The sequence below is a fragment of the Podarcis tiliguerta genome (genome assembly GCF_965153285.1).
Source record: "Podarcis tiliguerta genome assembly, chromosome: 12".
Lineage (NCBI taxonomy): Eukaryota > Metazoa > Chordata > Lepidosauria > Squamata > Lacertidae > Podarcis > Podarcis tiliguerta.
Window position 1 is genome coordinate 37516382 of NC_139545.1, and position 18123 is coordinate 37534504.

An 18123-nucleotide genomic window follows, 5' to 3' on the forward strand; every position below is an offset into this window, starting at 1 on the left:
TTTTCTTTTCTTTGAAAAAGGCCTGATTTGCACTGCAGCACCTGCTGTCCCTTAAAAACATTGTACTTGAGGGTTGGGGAAGCCTTCTTGAGCAGTAGTTGATATGGTTCAAGGGGGTGCAGCTAGAAGTGAAAATATGCAATCCATTTGTGCATATATGGAAGTATTTTAGGCATGTGGGTTAAACCACAGAGCCTAGGACTTGCCGATCAGAAGGTCAGTGGTTCGAAACCCCGTGACGGGGTGAGCTCCCGTTGCTCAGTCCCTGCTCCTGCCAACCTAGCAATTAGAAAGCACATCAAAGTGCAAGTAGATAAATAAGTACCGCTCCAGCGGGAAGGTAAAGGGTGTTTTCATGCGCTGTTCTGGTTTGCCAGAAGCGGCTTAGTCATGCTGGCCACATGACCCGGAAGCTGTACGCCGGCTCCCTCCGCCAATAAAGTGAGATGAGCGCCGCAACCCCAGAGTCGGCCACGATTGGACCTAATGGTCAGGGGTCCCTTTACCTTTACCTATAGAGCTCTACAGATCCCGGCTCATAACTACTAAATTTTTACCAGTAGAAAATCATCTTGTCTCTCCATTAGTCTTTGATACTTCACCTGCAGTTCTATACCTTCTTATCTGGAACTAAGTTCTTGAAACTCTTAGGAAACTTCTGAATAGGCCTCCATAGGATTGCACTGTTAGCACTATGATGTTTGAAATAAGCAAAAACAATTTTTTATATTAATTTTTATTGACAACAACGACAGACAGTACACATGAAGAGAAAAACAAACATTAACAACAAAATCATGTAAGTTAAACGCAAGGAGTTTCATAATAAAGTCAAAAGAAAAATCAGAAGTGAATGAAATGGATACAGTTATAAAAGGCTTGTATAACACAACTTACATTGTTCAATAAAGGAAATAGGAAAAAAGAAAAAGGTACTGCCTGTTTATGGAGTGCTAAATAAATTTTTGTTTGAAGGGGTTTGAATTTTGAATAATAAGCTTCTGTCTTACAAATAAGCTTGTGTCTTACAAAAATATTTTCTCCAGTTAATTTAAGATTTAGTTACTAATTTTTAAATGACAAGCAGCACTGCAGAAAAAATCCATACATATGTTAATGAATATGTATAAATATTGATGTAAATGTGTTGTATTTCATCATATTGTATTTTCTTTTATACGTTGTAGAGAAAATTAAAAATTACCTTTCAAATTACAATAGTCTGAACAACCTAAAGGAAAAGAGCTATCTTACAAAAGCTTATATCTGCAAATCTGAGGCAATAAAGATTAACTTACAGAATAACCTGTTGTTACATGTTGCAAAAGCATGTATTTCAGCAGGAACTAGTGTTTGGAAAAATAGCTGACATTTTTTGTATTTAATAAATAGAAGTATCATGATTAAGTGTAAGGGGATGCCAGTATGTGCACTTCTACTAATTGCTGCAATCTGATGCTTGCAAAACTGACAGCTGATATCTTGCTGATATATTAGTAAGTGTATTTTGTTCTTTATAGTTTCTGTCAGTTTAAAAAAAAAAATTTAACCCACCTCAGTTATTTTAAGTGGCAGCTTTATAACTTCTTTTAAATACATAGTTAGCTTTAACTTTCTCTATGATGTTTTAGAATGTTGGGACACATCTATGTTTCTGAATTGAAATGACACTGTGTGTCTTTTGGAGTACAGTTAATTAATTGTGGTCTAACTGTCTCTCTCAACTTCCTCTTTCCCACTTCAATACTGTTAGACTTACACAAGCACTACCAACAACTCTATGACAGGCTCACTGAAGAGGCTGGAAGATACCGCAGCTCGCTTTACAAATGCAAATTTCCAGGAAGTGTCTGCACATGCTTCAAGTGGTAAAGATGTTCCAGAGGCCAGAGGTTCAGAGAGCAAAGGGAAGAAGTCCGCAGGTCATAATTCAGGTCAGAGGGGAAGAAAGCCTGGTGGTGGAAGGACTCCTGGAGCTCCGGTGTCAGCAGCTTGTACTTTTCAACAAGGTATTATTCAAGAATACTATATAACTTCCATGACTGCCAAGAATTCAATAGGTTAAAAACTTTGCAAATTTAGATGTACTTTCCTATGTATTATATTTGATCAATGCAATAACTGAATTGTATACTAATTTAGTTGAGAGAAAATGTTTTGGGACAGCTAGCAGAAGTAATGCATCTTTTCTGGAAATAGATAAGTACTATTATTGTGATTAGAATATTCCTTTCCAGGAATATTTTTATAGCTATGAAATATAACCATCTGAGGGGATGAATCCTGTTTTTCCAGCTGAGACACAGACAAAGATTTTGTATTCATACAGTCTTTCAGGTTGTGGATTACATTTAATCAATCACTACATTTCTTTAGTCTGCATGCAGTAACACTTTTTTTTGAAGCAAACTGCTCATACTACTTACTAAATAATGGATGGTCTATAAACAATGGTTGTTTAAATGGTGATATTTTAATATATGACACTGTATTTAGCTCACTTCATTTTAGTTATCCTTTCCATATGTTATGATCCACTCTTTTTGTACACAGATACCCTACTGTAGTTATGGATTTCTTCTGCCACGACAGAAGAATCAAGCAACTATGATTAATACTAACCTCTGAACCATGTTTTTCAAAACCACGATTTCAAATAATTGCTTGAAATCTGTAACATACAACTAACTATGGTTGTACTATAATAGAGGAGGGAATCTTTTGTGTAGGTGAGAATAAGCAATCCAGACTTGACTTGATTTTCCAACTCATGGTGTGAAGGATCATCTGAACTAAGCCAAAGTCACCCTGGGTCTCTGCTGATGAACCTAAGAGTTCCAGGCCTATCACTCCCCATTCCCTCCTACGAGCAAACAGTTTTTGCAAACTTCCTGTGGTATTTCTGTCTGTTCCTCTTACTTTCACAAAATCGCCCCCTCTTTGGGAGATGGGGGATAGCTCAGTCAGTAGAGCATGAGACTCAGTCTCAGGCTTGTGGGTTCGAGCCCAACGTTGGGCAAAAGATTCTTGCATTGCAGGGAGTTGGACTAGATGATCCTTGTGGTCCCTTCCAACTCTTCATTTCTACAATTCTCCTTCCTCAATTTTCTGTGATGCTATAAAGTAGAAACAGCCCCTTCCATGCCTGTTTTTCCACCCCTGCAGTTATTCAGTATCCCTGGGCTTTATTCCAGACAGCTGGTACAGGTGGGAAGCCAAAATACCTTGGCATCTCTTCCAGATTCAAAACAGCCTGTTTGAAAAGTAGTTGTTGCCTGTCCTGGGCTTGTGGGGGAAAGACAATAGATCAAACAGCAGATAACATGCTTGTAGAAGGTCCCAGTTTCCACCCCTGGTATCTCCAGATACACAGGCTGTAGAGCTGGGAAAGACCATCACCAGATGCTGCTAGTTAGGGTGGACAATATTGGGTAGACAGTATTACTCATGATGGATCAAATCGTCTGGCTCTTTTCATAGGTTCAAGTGGGCTAGAAATGTGAATACCAAGTGTGTGTTAACACATACGAAAATCTAATCCTTCCTAATGGATTTTGCTTATATAATCCACATTATATACAGGACATAAACTGCCTAGTATAAGATATAAATGCAAAACACATGCACATTTCCAGTGCAGTTCTGTGCATGTTTACTCAAAAATAAGTCCCACTATGTTCAATACGACTTACTCCCAGGTATGCATGCATAGGATAGTAACCTGAGTGTACCTGAGATAAATATTGATATTTAAGTAGAATAAGAAATACTGTTTGTAATTATGCATAGCTCTCTAAATGAAATGTGAATGTCAGCTTCCTTTGGGGCAGTACAAACAATTTTTCTTCTTTATTCTTGTTACACTATTCCTTTAGATATTGAGCAGGATTACCGTGTGGTGATTTTCTGTTGTATTTTCTATAATATCTGACCTCAACTTACATAAACATTACACAGTATGGGAGCATGTTGGAATAAAGACAAAAGGATTAGTGTTCAAGCAAGGAAGAAATTAGACATATAAGAAAAGCTGTCTTGGCCATTTTCCTCAGTAAAGTGCCCTAATTTTATCCTGTTGAATGTCAACCTATATTTTAGAAGTGTATTGGGAAGACTTGGCTTCAAATACCCTGATTAGCAGTTACTTACTGGCAGGCTACTTTGCCACTGGGCTAGACAGTTATACCCACTTTCCCGGTTTCCCTCCATGCTACCTTAAATATGGGAGCTGGTAGGAAGTGAACAGGGATTAGAGGCTTCCCTCTCTCCTTAATGTACCTGATGTTCTCCTTATGATTCTCCTTTTGTGGGGAGGAGTTAGGAGGAAAAGATTGGAGTGCACCTCTGACAAGTGTGTGTCTTAAGTCATTTATGCACCTCTTCTTCTTCTTCTTCTTCTTCTTCTTCTTCTTCTTCTTCTTCTTCTTCTTCTTCTTCTTCTAATTTATACCCCACCTTTCTTTCATCAAGGTGGTAAGGATAGTTTCCCCCTTTCATGTTTTATCCTTGCAACAACTGTTGAGTTTCTGGGGTGTGGGTGTGGGTGTGGGTGTGCCTCCTAGTGCAGCACTCTACATCACACTAGTTGTCAACCTGACTTATCTTTCCTTTATATGAAGCTGTTTTAAGACACCTAAAAGGGAGGGAATGGTTTGGCAGCTGTGAAATCAGTTGCCACTCTCTTCTGTCATATAACATATAATGCATTTCATCATGTTATTCAGAAACTGTTTATCTTATTGTTTGGCACCTGGAAGCTTTTTTTTTATTTGCATTAATCTGTTCAGTCACATTATCTTCTGATTTTCTGTACATTTTGCATTTTACTGTTGTTTTCAGAATCTGGTTTATCTTATTGTTATTTTATTTTTGATTTGTGTATAATTGTATAGTGTAACATGTGCAGTTTTTTATGGTCCTGCCTTTTTACATTTCTTTTGGCCTAAGGCCCACCAGCTGCCAACCCCTTTTCATCCAGCATGGAATTACTGCATGCTGTAATTTTTATTAGTCCAGCATCCTGTTCTCACAGTGGCCAGCCACAGTACCAAAATTAACTGTGCTTAATCTTAGCTGCTTTCTTGCAAGAAACTATGGTTAAGAGTAACCACAGTTTATAGTGGTAAACTCTGGTTAATCTACAATGCAGTCTAAAGTTTCTGAGCTCCTCATAGAGGGGGAAGGGAAAATTATATGAGATTGAGACTTGTTATTGTAATCCTTCAGCTGACTGTAAATTTCTGAGGAGCCAAGTAGGGACTTTGCAAGACCTGTCAGTCACTGATTGAGTCCCAGGATCACAGTTATAATGCTAAACTATGGTTTGTCATGACATCTGAACCATCTCTCTTCACTTTTTACAGTTATGTTCATCAGCCTCTGTACTGAAAGCATTTGACATATATGCAAAGTATTTTAAAAGGCATTCAATACAATGCTCATGTTTATTGTAGGAATATTCTTTTCCTATTGGAAAGCTTTGTGATTAATTTTCAGTTATTTTGAGACTTATTTATTATGGTTTTGCTGAAACTGGTAGAACTAATAATTAGAAGGGGAACATATTGGCCATGTTTGGATTCCATTTTCTGAGAAATGTTTTGTTCATACAGATTTGCCTGCAGTCAGTGCCATCTAGAAAGGGCACGTCAGAGTGATAGAAACAGGGATAAACCTAGGGCACACTGCCATCCCCCCCCCCCAGTTACCCTGACATCTCGTGGCTGAGAAATTATATTCTAGAGGATTTTCATTGGCACAATATCATAAAACAGTTTTATAAAACAATTTGAACATTGGTGCCAAAGTTGAATTACAGAGTGATAAGAACCTCTGCTTTGTGATTTGCTTGGGCTTTATCCATTTTATTAGTGCAATCTCAGTCATTACTGTCCAGGCCAGTAAAGAGCTGAAAGAAATGAAGGTTGGCTGGGAATATGAGAACATAACATGTGCTGTAACTTTGCCACTTCCCTGCCCCTTTTAGATGGCACAAAGACCGCAGCAAAACTCTTATAGAACACAAACAGCAAAGCTGCTGTAACTTCTTGTTTGCCAACAAGATACATGTGCTAATTGCATTGCTGTGCTTACACATTTGCCAGTTTATTTTATTTTTAACACTCTTTTTTGTCCTTTTCTCCAGGAAGTTTTTTGGGAACTCCTAGTAGTATAAAGTCATCTTCCGGAAGTTCAGTTCAGTCTCCCCAGGACTTTTTGAGTTTTACAGACTCGGATCTACGTAATGACAGCTATACTCATTCCCAGCAGACATTGTCGACCAAAGATGTACATAAAGGAGAGACTGGAAGCCAGGAAGGGGGTGTGAATTGTTTTACTTCCTTAATTGGTCTTCCTTCAACCTCAACTGTTGCCTCCCAGCCTAATATTTTTGACAGCTCACCTGGAGAGTTGGGTAATTCAAGCCTTACATCAACAGGATACAAGCGTGTTCAGTCCTCTGGGACAGAAGATGAAACTGTAAAGGAAAAGAAGCGGAAAGGAAATAAGCAGTGTAAACATGGGCCTGGTAGGCCAAAAGGAAATAAAAGTCAGGAGAATATTTCCCACCTATCGGTTTGTTCTGCCTCCCCAACATCATCTGTGGCATCTGCTGCAGGAAGTATAACCAGTTCTAATTTGCAAAAATCTCCAACGTTGCTTAGGAATGGAAGTCTACAAAGTCTCAGTGTTGGCTCCTCCCCTGTTGGTTCAGGTAGGCATATGTTTTACTTTAGAAAGCACAAGTTTGAATATATAATATAACATGGATAATATCTCAATGACCATATACATTCAGTCTAAATTGATGCCCCCTAAACTGGCTATCTTGAAAATAGAAAAATCACACTATACACATATTTGGAATAATGACTAACAAAGATTGAACCTAAAATACTTATAACTAGAAACAAACTGAGGTCTCATCCAGTAATGCCTGTTAAGAAAATGTGTGATGACTTTCTTCACTTTCTGTTAATATTCTCAGTGTTTCACAAGGATCCCTGATAGACACATCCAAAGATAATTGTTTTGTTCTGTAATGGCATTTGGTTTTGCTATCAAAGTTTTATTTTAAAAAAATAAAAGCAAAATTAAAGTTTTGCAAATAGTCAAAAAAGTAAAGGAACGTGATTAGTTTTCTTCAGCATCCTTGAAAATTGTTTCTGCAGTCACCTTAACATGGCTGGTGGGTGTTACAGGTCTATTTTTTGGTGCTACTTATGTTTAGGCCACTAAAAACTCATTGCAAGAATTCCTAGGATTGAATACCTGAACTTGGCTTTGGATTGAGGGGTTTGGAATACCAAGTGCTGTGATTTTTTTTTTTTTTTAAGGTGTAGAATCCTTAGAAATGTTTGAATTTCAGTGCAAGACTATAAACTAGAAAGCCTTCATGGAGGCATGTAATAATTTCTTAACTGGGTGGATTTTAGGTATACTTTATAGAGGCACCACAAAAAGACATTTCCTACAGTTTGTGTCCAAATATTTAATCAGTGGTGTTGGATGAAAAGATTTCCACAATTACATTTTCCCATGGAACACTTTTCAGATTGAGGGATGCATTATTTTCTAAAATTAACTAGCAGTGTAATTAATTTGACTATTTGGAGAACTTTTCAGATATTTAAACAGTAAGTAAAATTAATACGACTTTTAAATTTTTATTTAACCAGGTCAGACTTACTTGGTTCAGATACCCTTTTTAAGATAGATGAATTTATTTATTTTTTTGGATTTCAAGCTTTTCCAGAAAATTCACTCTACTGTTTTCAATAAGAGATTTCCAACAAACCAGGATATATTTTAATGGAAAAAGACTAGGGGAATATAGTAGCAGAAGGTAACAGCTATTTGAATTCCTCTTTCTGGCTTGCAAACAAGCGGATATTTTGTAACTGGGAAGCAGCTACCAAAACTGCTGTTATTTTAAGCGTACAGTTTCCTTTACTCTAGAATGAAAGCAGTCAACAGCATTGTGTGGCTTTTTAACAGGCATTATCTTTCCTGGATGTGCTGTTTCTTCCTTAAAATTCCAACCGCTTCCCTGATAATTGCAACTGTAACTTTTAAAGAATGATTTAAATATCCTGTGTATGTGAGTTTGAACTTTCTCTCCAAAACTATTCTTCCTCCAACTCTTTATTTCTTGCCTATCAAACTTCAAAAATGTTTCTACACAGGAAGTCACTGTTGGCTATTCTTGCTTAACAGTTCTTGAAGAACACAGAACTTTAAGGGAGGGGGACCTGAAATTTGTGTGTATTTTAGTCTGGGCACATAAAGTAAATTGATGTGGGCAATTTGAAAAGTATGCAGAAAGTACAAGGTCTGTTGCAATCCCCTCCAATTTGTGACAGCCTTGATATTGAAGTTTTCTTTATGTATGCGATGTTTAGCACTTTCAGGCAAACCAGCAGGATTGAGTAAACAGCACAGTGTTGTTACCCCTCTATTATATTTGGAAATGTTATCATTGGAATATGGTCTTTGGGAGCAGAAAGCCCTTTGTGATATAGCTTGATTCATCAAGTACCTATGCAGGAACTATATCAGTTAACCAGGATCAACACTGCTTTGAAAACAATATACAGTGGTGCCTCGCAAGACGAAATTAATTCGTTCTGCAAGTTTTTTCGTCTTGTGAATTTTTTCGTCTTGCGAAGCACCACTGTGCATTGACGGTTTCCCATAGGAATGCATTGACGGTTTTAAAAAAAAGGCGCAAGACGTTTTCGTCTTGCGAAGCAAGCCCATAGGGAAATCCGTCTTGCGAAGCAACTCAGAAAACAAAAAACTCTTTCGTCTTGCGAGTTTTTCGTTTTCCGAAGCATTCGTCTTGCAAGGTACCACTGTACAAGGGGACCTTCAGCTGTCATCTGCACTATATTTTCCATATCTTTTCTAATGAAATATGAAACAGGATGCAATCCACGATATTTGGTCTAATAATTTGATGAATTTGGAAATCAACCATTTGAGGATTTCAGAGTTGTTGTATTGTTACATACAGTGGCTATTAGTCATGTTTATATATCTATTTCACATGCAGTCTTGCTTGTCCACTCCTAAATCACGCATACAAGTCTTTGTAGACATGAAACACATGAAACATGAAAGCGGTAAAGGAAATGGCATTTGAGAAAATGCAAATAAAAAATGTGGGTATGATCCATAGAGTGCTGAGTGCTTCCTAGATGGGAATTACTGTGATGATCGGCACTCCAAAGTTCTATACTGGTCAGAAGGACCTTGTTAGAGAGCATAAGAGGTTGGCGTGGAAAGGCCACCTCCAGAAGGCCAACACACAAATGTAGAAGTCAGTGCATGGCCATAAGAACATAAGAGCCTGGTGATTCAAGCCTGTGACCCATCTAGTCCAGCATTCTGTTCTCACAGTAGCCAAACAGACGCTTGTGTGATGTCCTTGAAATAGAAGCAAGTAGGAGAAATACTGCATGCCAACAGCAATTGTATATATAACAACTTGAATTTATGGAGGATAATTTTATCCCTTCTTGTTTTTAGTAGTTTTAAAAATCCTTGTACAGCATCTTGAGTGTGCTAATGTGTTCCATACATGTTTGGTTTTCTGCTACTACAACTTCTACCATCCAAGTTTGTAGGCATGCATGAACTATTTCTAGCAAAGCAGCTCTGAATACATTTGTTGGCATAATGATTGAAATTCCTGCATGTCCATTAATGTTTCACAAGAGTAGGCCTTATGTTGTGCACAGACCAGAGTGGAGGCTGGAAATCCAGTTTTGCCTAGCTGTGTTTTCATTGCAGCATCAGTTGTGGGACAGGGTAGGGTGGAGGAGTTTCTGTGGTTTTCACATATTCCATCTTACTTGCCAGATGTTCCACCCAAAATCCTGCCTTTACTAATTAGTCTTAACTCCAGGTACACTCAGTGACACAAAATAGTGATTCTGTTTATATATTCCCAACTGGCTTCCTAACTGACTGAGCTTGCTGAGGTGTTCTAGGAAATGGTTTTGTGGACCCCTCAGACTGTTGTTGCTGGGGAATGTCAGAAGAAACAACTTGGGGCTTAATGGCTACCTTGGAGCTCTCCCAATGTATAGTTAGGCAGGCACATAGCAGGTGCCCCAGATTTGATACTCTCTGCTGATAGGATGTTGGTGATCTTATAGTCAGGAATATTTTGACTCCTTTTTTGTCGTTAACAGGTAAACATCTGGTGAGGATCGGCATTTCAGCACCTTAGTTATTTGTAAACAATGTCAAAGAGATTAAAATTTTCTGTTCCTGGTGGCTGATGGTTTTCAGAAAGTTCATTGGAAGTTTTCAGGTGACTAACATGACTAACCTTTGGAACAGGGAATCAGTTCAGGTGATTGCCATTATTTGCTTGCTGGAGCTGATTCTTGAAGAGCTGAGGCTAATGAGGCAGTTAGGATGATAGTGCAAATGCTGTGGTGGAAAACTTGACAAGCAGAGCTTTTCATTGCTGTTAGAGATATCTCATAACCAGGTTAGAAATGTGATCATGGGAGATCCTCAGTAATTCACTGTGGTTATTTGCAAGGCAATTAAGAGATGCTGATATCCTTTCTATCTTTGGCAATACAATGTGTACATCTCTGCTGTTCAACACATCCAGTGCATCCATTAGTAAGCTTATTTGGGTGGGTTGCAGTTTTGTCACCCAAGGATGTGTGCAAGATTCTTGGAGTGCTTAGGCCTACCACCTGCTTGCCCTAATATAGCTCATTTTGGCTGATTAGACTTAGCTTAGGGGTATTACTTAATGGTGCGGTTCAATTAATGTACCCCTAAGGAAATGTGGGAATACTGCCCACATTTTTGTAAGAGAGGATGATAAAACCTTAAATGGATGAGTAAACCTTTTCCTCAATCCCTTAGACCAGAGTTTTCCAAACTTATCATTCTGCGCCCCCTTTCAGTATTAAAATTACTCAATGCCCCCCTGGAAATCTACCTTTTTAAAATAAACAAACAGAAAGATGCAGATGCATTCTTTTATGTATCTATATTTCTTCCTATTTCCTAGCCCTAGAACATAGTAAAAAAAGATGTTGTAAGTAAGATATCTTGAAGCCTGAAATTATAAGTAGGCAGGCAAGCTGCAATCCACTTCCCGGGCCTGGGTGAAGCTGAAAAGGACTCACCCAAGCCCGGGAAAACCCATCACCCTCCAGCACATCCACTAGGTCCAGGGGAGGCATTGTTGCTATCCCGCAACAGTGTCATTACACAACAGATGTAACGTGACACTGAAGTGTAGTAGAAAATTTTCCGAATTGATGCCTAGAATTGCTGCTAGTCCAGATGGGGTGAATTAATTTACATGTAATCTTCACACTAGGAGATGTTGATGATGGATGGCCCAGTCGTGTAGATGTTTTGCCTGTTCTAAAGGGGAGTCACACTCCCCAATAGGAGCAGTTTTGCAGATTGGATGGCTAGGTGGCATCTGTGTCCAGGTCTACCTTTTCAGCTTCGGCTACTTTGCCACATTTGGGGGAAATAATCTAGCCACTATTATATATGTTCTGGTAACTTCAAACTATTCTAATGTGCTGTGCATGAAGCAGCCACTGCAGCTTTTGAAAAGTTCTGAAGTGGCTGAAAACATGGTAGTTGGGGGATAGATACCAGGAACATATTGCATCAGTATTAAAATAATGTCACTTGTTGCCACTTACCTTTTGGGTCCTACTTTTTACCTTCAATGCCCTAAACATTTGGGAGCACTTTTCCCATACCATCCGTGCCATAAACTTAGATTGTCTTCTGCTCTAGTGCCCCAGCCATTAGAAGCTAGGTTTATGGGGCTCTCTCAGTAGTGGTACCCTCCTTTTGAACTCTCCAAAGAGCAGTCTCTTTTGCTGCTGCCCTGTTGATCTGGGAGACCAAAAGGTGGGATATAAACTTAGTACAAGTCTGTACAGGCAATTGGGTTATGATGTGTCATTTCTTCAGTTTTCTATAAGTACTTCAGTTCCCAGAAATAGTTCTTGCTTAAAGTGTAAATGGCAACTGCCTTTTTGTAAATATTTCTTAAGAAAATAAAAGTTAAGACGCCTTCTTAGGATCAATCATCGTTGAGCATCTGGAATCAATTTACCACAGAACACATTCCTGGTAGCTCATTTGCAAGATAGCAATCAGCCCTTAACTTCAAAAAGCCTGTTTAAAAAGTTGTTGAGGAAGGAAAAACAAAATATGTTGTTTGAGGTTTATAAAGGAAAATTAAGGCTCCATATAAAGATGATTTTGGATGCTATATAATATCTCCTGTGATGCTAAACATTGGTATTAAATATTCAAAACTGTGAATGCTCAGGTTTATTCAGACAAGCGTATGTGCAGGGAGAAAAAAATACAAAAGCACCCAAGCTGGTATTTTGAGCAATATTTACATTCACAACAAGCAGAGGAAAATATATTTCAAACAGTGATGTTTGAAGATTCTACTTTGCCTCTTGTTTAAATAATTAATATATTTGAAAACACAACTATTGCCTTCTCCAACCTGGTGCTGTCAATTAATCCCAGCCAGCATTGCCAGCGGGCAGACATAATGGGAGTTTTAGCTCAAAGTATCTGGAGGGCACCAGTTGGGGAAGGCTGTCCAAAACACAATATTGAAGCATGCCACTGTGCAACTTCCATTTACGATAACTCTGCAAGACTTCAAATAAAATGTATACCTTTTTTTAAGGGGTAATCAACTCTTGGACTAAGACAGGAACTTTTATGTTTTTGTTGCATACACTGCAGCATGATTTGAAAATAAGAGAATATTTTAGTTTGTATTTTCCTTTATCTCATGACCCTCCTTAAAGCAGTCTTCCTTAACCTGATACCCTTGAGACCTTTTGAACTGCATCTCCTGTCATCGCTGACCATTGGCTATGCTGATGAGAGTTGTAGTCCAAAATATGTGGACAGCACCAGGTTGACAAAGGCTGCCTTGAGGTGAAACATCTAGAAGGCGGAGCAATGTAACCACCTGATCAATTCTCAGTGGGAGGAAAATAATACACCGGGAACCTGAAATATTTCAAAGTTTGGTAATTAAATTCTAGATGTTGTGAACCATATCCTGAAGGTTGGAGGGGCAGGATTTACAGCGTTTAAAACCAACTACTTCCAGAAAAATTTCGTTTTATACAACATCATGTTAAATCCAAAAGAATTGCCACCTCACTTAACTGGGCCTAGTTCTTTCTGTTGGATAGTTGGACATTAGTCTTAGGTGCTGTTTCCATAGGCGTCTGGCAGCTTCCTGGTATGTAACTGCATGGTTCCAAAAGTGGTAAGAAATATGGAGGATGCCAAACATCCTGGAACAGAGCTGTCTAAAGTGTGTGTCACAACACGTTAGTGTGTTGGCTGCAGTGTATAGGTGTGTCGTGCGAATGCTGCTCCATCCTCCTCCTGGGGCTGGAAGGGGGTTAATTTAACCTCTGGTTTGCTAGTAAAACTGAATTACTGTGTCACGAAATAATGCATGTCTAAAAAGAGTGTCACCAACATGAAAAGTTCAGGTAGCTGAAAATGAAGGGTGCTTATTCTCAGGCTTGTAGAGCAGCCATCAAAAATGTGTCTATACACACATTCGTTGTCTGCATATATAGCCAGGGCTCTTATTCAGCCTCATGACTAGTGGGGCCTGAGAAAAAGGCATTATCTTAAGGATGCATGGTCAAGGTATTGTATAATTATTGAGATTCACACCAAATTAGGTAGTGTTTGGAAGAAGTAAGTTCTTCCACAGTGACCAGAATTTGTATTCCTGTCCCTTACTTTGGCAGAATCTTCCATTATATACTCATGCTGCCACAAGTTCGGTGTATCCAGAAATAGCTGTTATGTTGCTCACCTCTGAGTCCACTTTCAGTCCACTTTCCAAGATTGCTATGATGCATTTTCCCGCATTTTTCCACTGCTTCTTCCTCATTTACATCTCCCTGCATGTTCATCAGAAGTAATTTCCCATTAGTAATTTTTAAAGTACTTATTTTCCCCCTCCCAAACATCATTAGTAGTAGTAATGTGATTCTGTAAGTGCTATAAGCCTGGCAAAAGCCTGTAATATTTGAGTATATTTGTCTTATTTATTATTAAATTCATATCCCACCTTCCTCCAGTGAGCTCAAGGCTCTCTTTTTTTTCCATTTTATCATCACAACCCCTCTGTGAACTATGTTAGGTTGAGAGGCAGTGAGCTTCTTTTCTGAGTAAGGATTTTAACCCTGGGTTTCTGGGTCCTGGTCTAATAGGACCCAGAACAGGACCTCTTAACAAATGCTATGAGAGTAATGTTTTACTTTAATGGTGTTTTGATTTAACAGTGTTAAGTAAGGAATATACAGTAGCTACATTTAATACTGAGAATTTTAATCATGCAAATAGATATGAAGGGGTGGACAAATTTGTTGTGGCAGTTGCTGGTGTCACAAAGTCACTAAGTCAATATGCCCTCAGCCTGCCATGATTTAAAATACACAATGTATGCCTACAGATAAAATAGCTTTTAATAAACTTATGAAATATAGAATGATAGGAAGTAAAACCTGGTGCAACATAATAATAAAGGCAAAACCTTCTTTGAAGGTTTATGGATATCAATAAAATATGCATATTGCTGAATGGAAAACAATCCATGACTTATATAACATTTCTCAGATATGTTTTCTAATACTATCATTTCATTCATAAAATAAGCAATATGATTGAATGCACTCAGGAAGCCTTTAAAAAAATCAATATAATAGCTGTTAGAAAACCCTTTTTACAGGTAAGTGATCAGAGCAATAGCAGCAGAGAGATGTATTCTTCTTCATTGAAACCCACATCTATACATATATTCTTTTGTATGTGTATTAAAACAATTTTAACATGGAGTTCTTTTTCTCCAAACTCAAAAGCTGTCTTGTAGTTTATGAATACTGTAGAGGATGGTAAGTTATATTAGAATGTTCTCCACAGGTTCATTTATCACAAAAGGTAGTCTTTTGTGCAAAATTCTGATTGAAGGTCTGTATGTTCTATTGATTGGATGAAATCCAAGGTTATAGTGAGTCAATTGTTCAGTACCTCAGTGAAAACTTTGTAGATGCCTGCAGGAGGCTGATAGGTCAATAGTTCCTCAGGTTCCTTTTATTACAGTTTTTGTGTGTAGCAAAATGAAAATAGTGTTATTCTACTACTAACACTTTTTTCTCTTTAATTATTTTTGTGACTGGCTTTCCTAGATTCCATTCATAGCTGTGCAGTACGGAGGTATACCTCAAGCTGCCTTACACTTTTGACCAGCTATTATTAAAAAAAAAATACATGGAAAGATATTTAGTCTTAAACATTATTCCTTAGTTCATTATGCAATCCAAGGTTGCACCCCAATGGCATTCAGAGAGCTAAAAGTCAACTATTTTAATTAGGCGCTAGTTAGTGTGTCCCTGAAATGTTCTGAATATTGGTTCTGGCCTTTTGATTATGTATTTATAGCTAGTAGGGAAGAAGTGGCAATTTAGAATTCTAGGGTAGAAAGGGACCTCAACAAATCATTTCATCTAATGTCATCCTGCTGATACAGGAAACCCACTACTATAGCATCCCTGATAGGTTGCCATCAGCTTTCTGCTTAAAAACCTTCTAACAAAGAAGAATTCACAATTTTTCAGGCAATCTGTTCTACTGTTTAACAGCGGTATTTTTGTTGATTGAAACAATCATTCTTCCAAATGTTTGTCTAAATTCTTTCTCCTGAAATTTGAATCCATTGCTTAAGATCCCACCATCTCGAGCAACAGAAAACAAAATGGTTGTTTCATCTGCATGACGCTGCTTAATAGTCTTATCTTCAGGTTAAACATGCACATCCTTCAACCTTGCCTCATAAAATCTCCAGCCTCTCTCCATCTTTCTCATCCTTCTTTGAACACATTCCAGTTTGTCAGTGTTCTTTTAAACTGCAGTGTCGAGAACTGGACACAGGAGCAAAGCAGAATAGAGTAGTACCTTTTTTGCAATCTGGACACTATACTTCTCTAGTTGCAACCTAGAATTCCATTTGCTATTTGTGCTATTACATCATACTGCTGACTTATATGTAGCATGTGGTATACTAAAATCACTAGATCACTTCCACATGTAAGGCTATCAAACCCAGTGTCATCCAGGAATCAACATCAGTAAGAGAAAAACTTACTGAAATCAGGTTTCCTAAAGTCTTGGGTGCACATCTGACTAGGTTAAGCTTCTCTTTCCTCAGTATCATGAATACCAAGATGTTGTGGTCACTTACACTTTATGCTGTTTCACCTCAGCAGCCCAACAAGATCTTATGGTTGATGAATATCAGGTGCATGGTAGCTGGTCCCCGTATTTCTTCTTTTACTTTGTGGAAGATAAACGTTTCAACAAGATACGTCAGGAATTTGTTAGACCTTTAAATCTAAGCAATGTTCACCTTCCAACAGATATCTACAGAGTTGGAATCTTCCATTACAGTGGTACCTCAAGTTACATACGCTTCAGGTTACAGACTCCGCTAACCCAGAAATATTACCTTGGGTTAAGAACTTTGCTTCAGGATGAGAACAGAAACCGTGCTCTGGCGGCACGGCGGCAGCAGGAGGCCCCATTAGCTAAAGTGGTGCTTCAGGTTAAGAACAGTTTCAGGTTAAGAACGGACCTCTGGAACGAATTAAGTATGTAATCAGAGGTACCACTGTACTACCATCTCTCCCCTCTTTGAGAATGTGGTAGGTAATCTGATCTAGGAAGGTGTCATCCTTGTTTTCTACCTAAGTTTTTGTACCAATGTTCCACAATGATATTGGGTTGTATTGAATGTAGTGCTAAGAACAACAGTTCAACACTGCAAAGATTTCTCATTGTGCAATGCAACATTCTCCTCCTCTCTTTGCTGTCCAAGCAGCTTGACCAATTGCCGGTACATTTTAGAATCTAAAAGCTAGACTTTTAAGTTTCTGACCAACCCGTTATAGGAAGAGTTAAGGCTAACCTATGTGGGTGATAATTATTACACAATGTAGCAATTTATGACTGTTTAAATAATTGTCCTTTTAACCTTAAAATATTTTCCAGGTTATAGTTATAATCCTCAAGACAAACAAACAAACAAACAAACAAACAAACAAACCCTACCCTACCTGCAAACAGGTGTAAATTTGTTTGAGCCACTTCACAATAGGTTTGTTCTTGTTTCATATGTCTTTTAATGAACTCCTTGTTTTTATATAAAATGCAATAGAGGGCCTTCTTTAGATCCAACTAATGTAGTACTAATTTGGTTCATGAATCCAGAAAGACATTTGTACGTGTGCTTTCTTTCAGGCATTTATAGCAGCAATGATGTAGCAGTGTCCTTTCCAAACACAGTGTCTGGCTCAGGATCTAGCACTCCTGTTTCCAGCTCACATTTACCTCAGCAGTCTTCTGGTCACGTACAACAAGTGGGAACTTTGTCTCCATCTTCTACACCTTCTGTAACTACAACTGTTGCTACAACTCAGGTAGGTTGGTTTTTTTTATTGGTGAGATATTCTGCCACGACAAATGAGCTATATTGGCTATTTGTATTTCGGTTAACTAAATACAAATATTTGAACAATATAATATGTTAAGTCTTAAAATCCTTGGATATTTTATGTATAAAGGCAGGATAAAAATACTTTAATAACTAACCTTCTCATATTTGTGACTTCCCGTTAGCTTCTCTTCACTTGTTTCATAAAACTTCTGCAAATAGTATTCAGAGCGTCTGCACACTGTGGTTTCAATATTAGCATTACGACAGATTTCCATCCCCCCCCCCCCCCGTTGTGCCAGTGTTTGCCTTCCAAAGCTAATCCTTTCAATAAGTGCCTTATAAGATCTCTGTTGAAAGTAGACATTATAATTGGGTTATAACTAAGGCGGCAATCCAAACCCCCTTTATTCCTGGCTGGGGGTGGTAGTGGTTTGGATTGGGCAGAAGTGTTCCTCCATCTAGTCATGCTGGCTTTTGCCTGCGTGGTAAAGTCAGCATCACTTTGCCAGACTGGAACTGCTTGTTTTGTTTGCCAGGTGGGCAGAAATGTTGGCGGTGGGATC

General features: G+C 38.3%; 1 protein-coding gene across 9 annotated transcripts in view; it reads left to right on the plus strand.

The window, feature by feature from the left end:
- The window catches only part of MLLT10 (MLLT10 histone lysine methyltransferase DOT1L cofactor), a 131725-nt gene that overhangs the window by 84378 nt on the left and 29224 nt on the right, over positions 1–18123 (plus strand). For all 9 annotated transcript variants that reach the window (XM_083406164.1, XM_083406159.1, XM_083406162.1 and 6 more), the window contains 3 exons: positions 1754–2009; positions 6146–6715; positions 17365–17543. In XM_083406164.1, the coding sequence (XP_083262290.1) occupies positions 1754–2009; positions 6146–6715; positions 17365–17543 (1005 nt within the window). The remainder of the gene's footprint in view (positions 1–1753; positions 2010–6145; positions 6716–17364; positions 17544–18123) is intronic.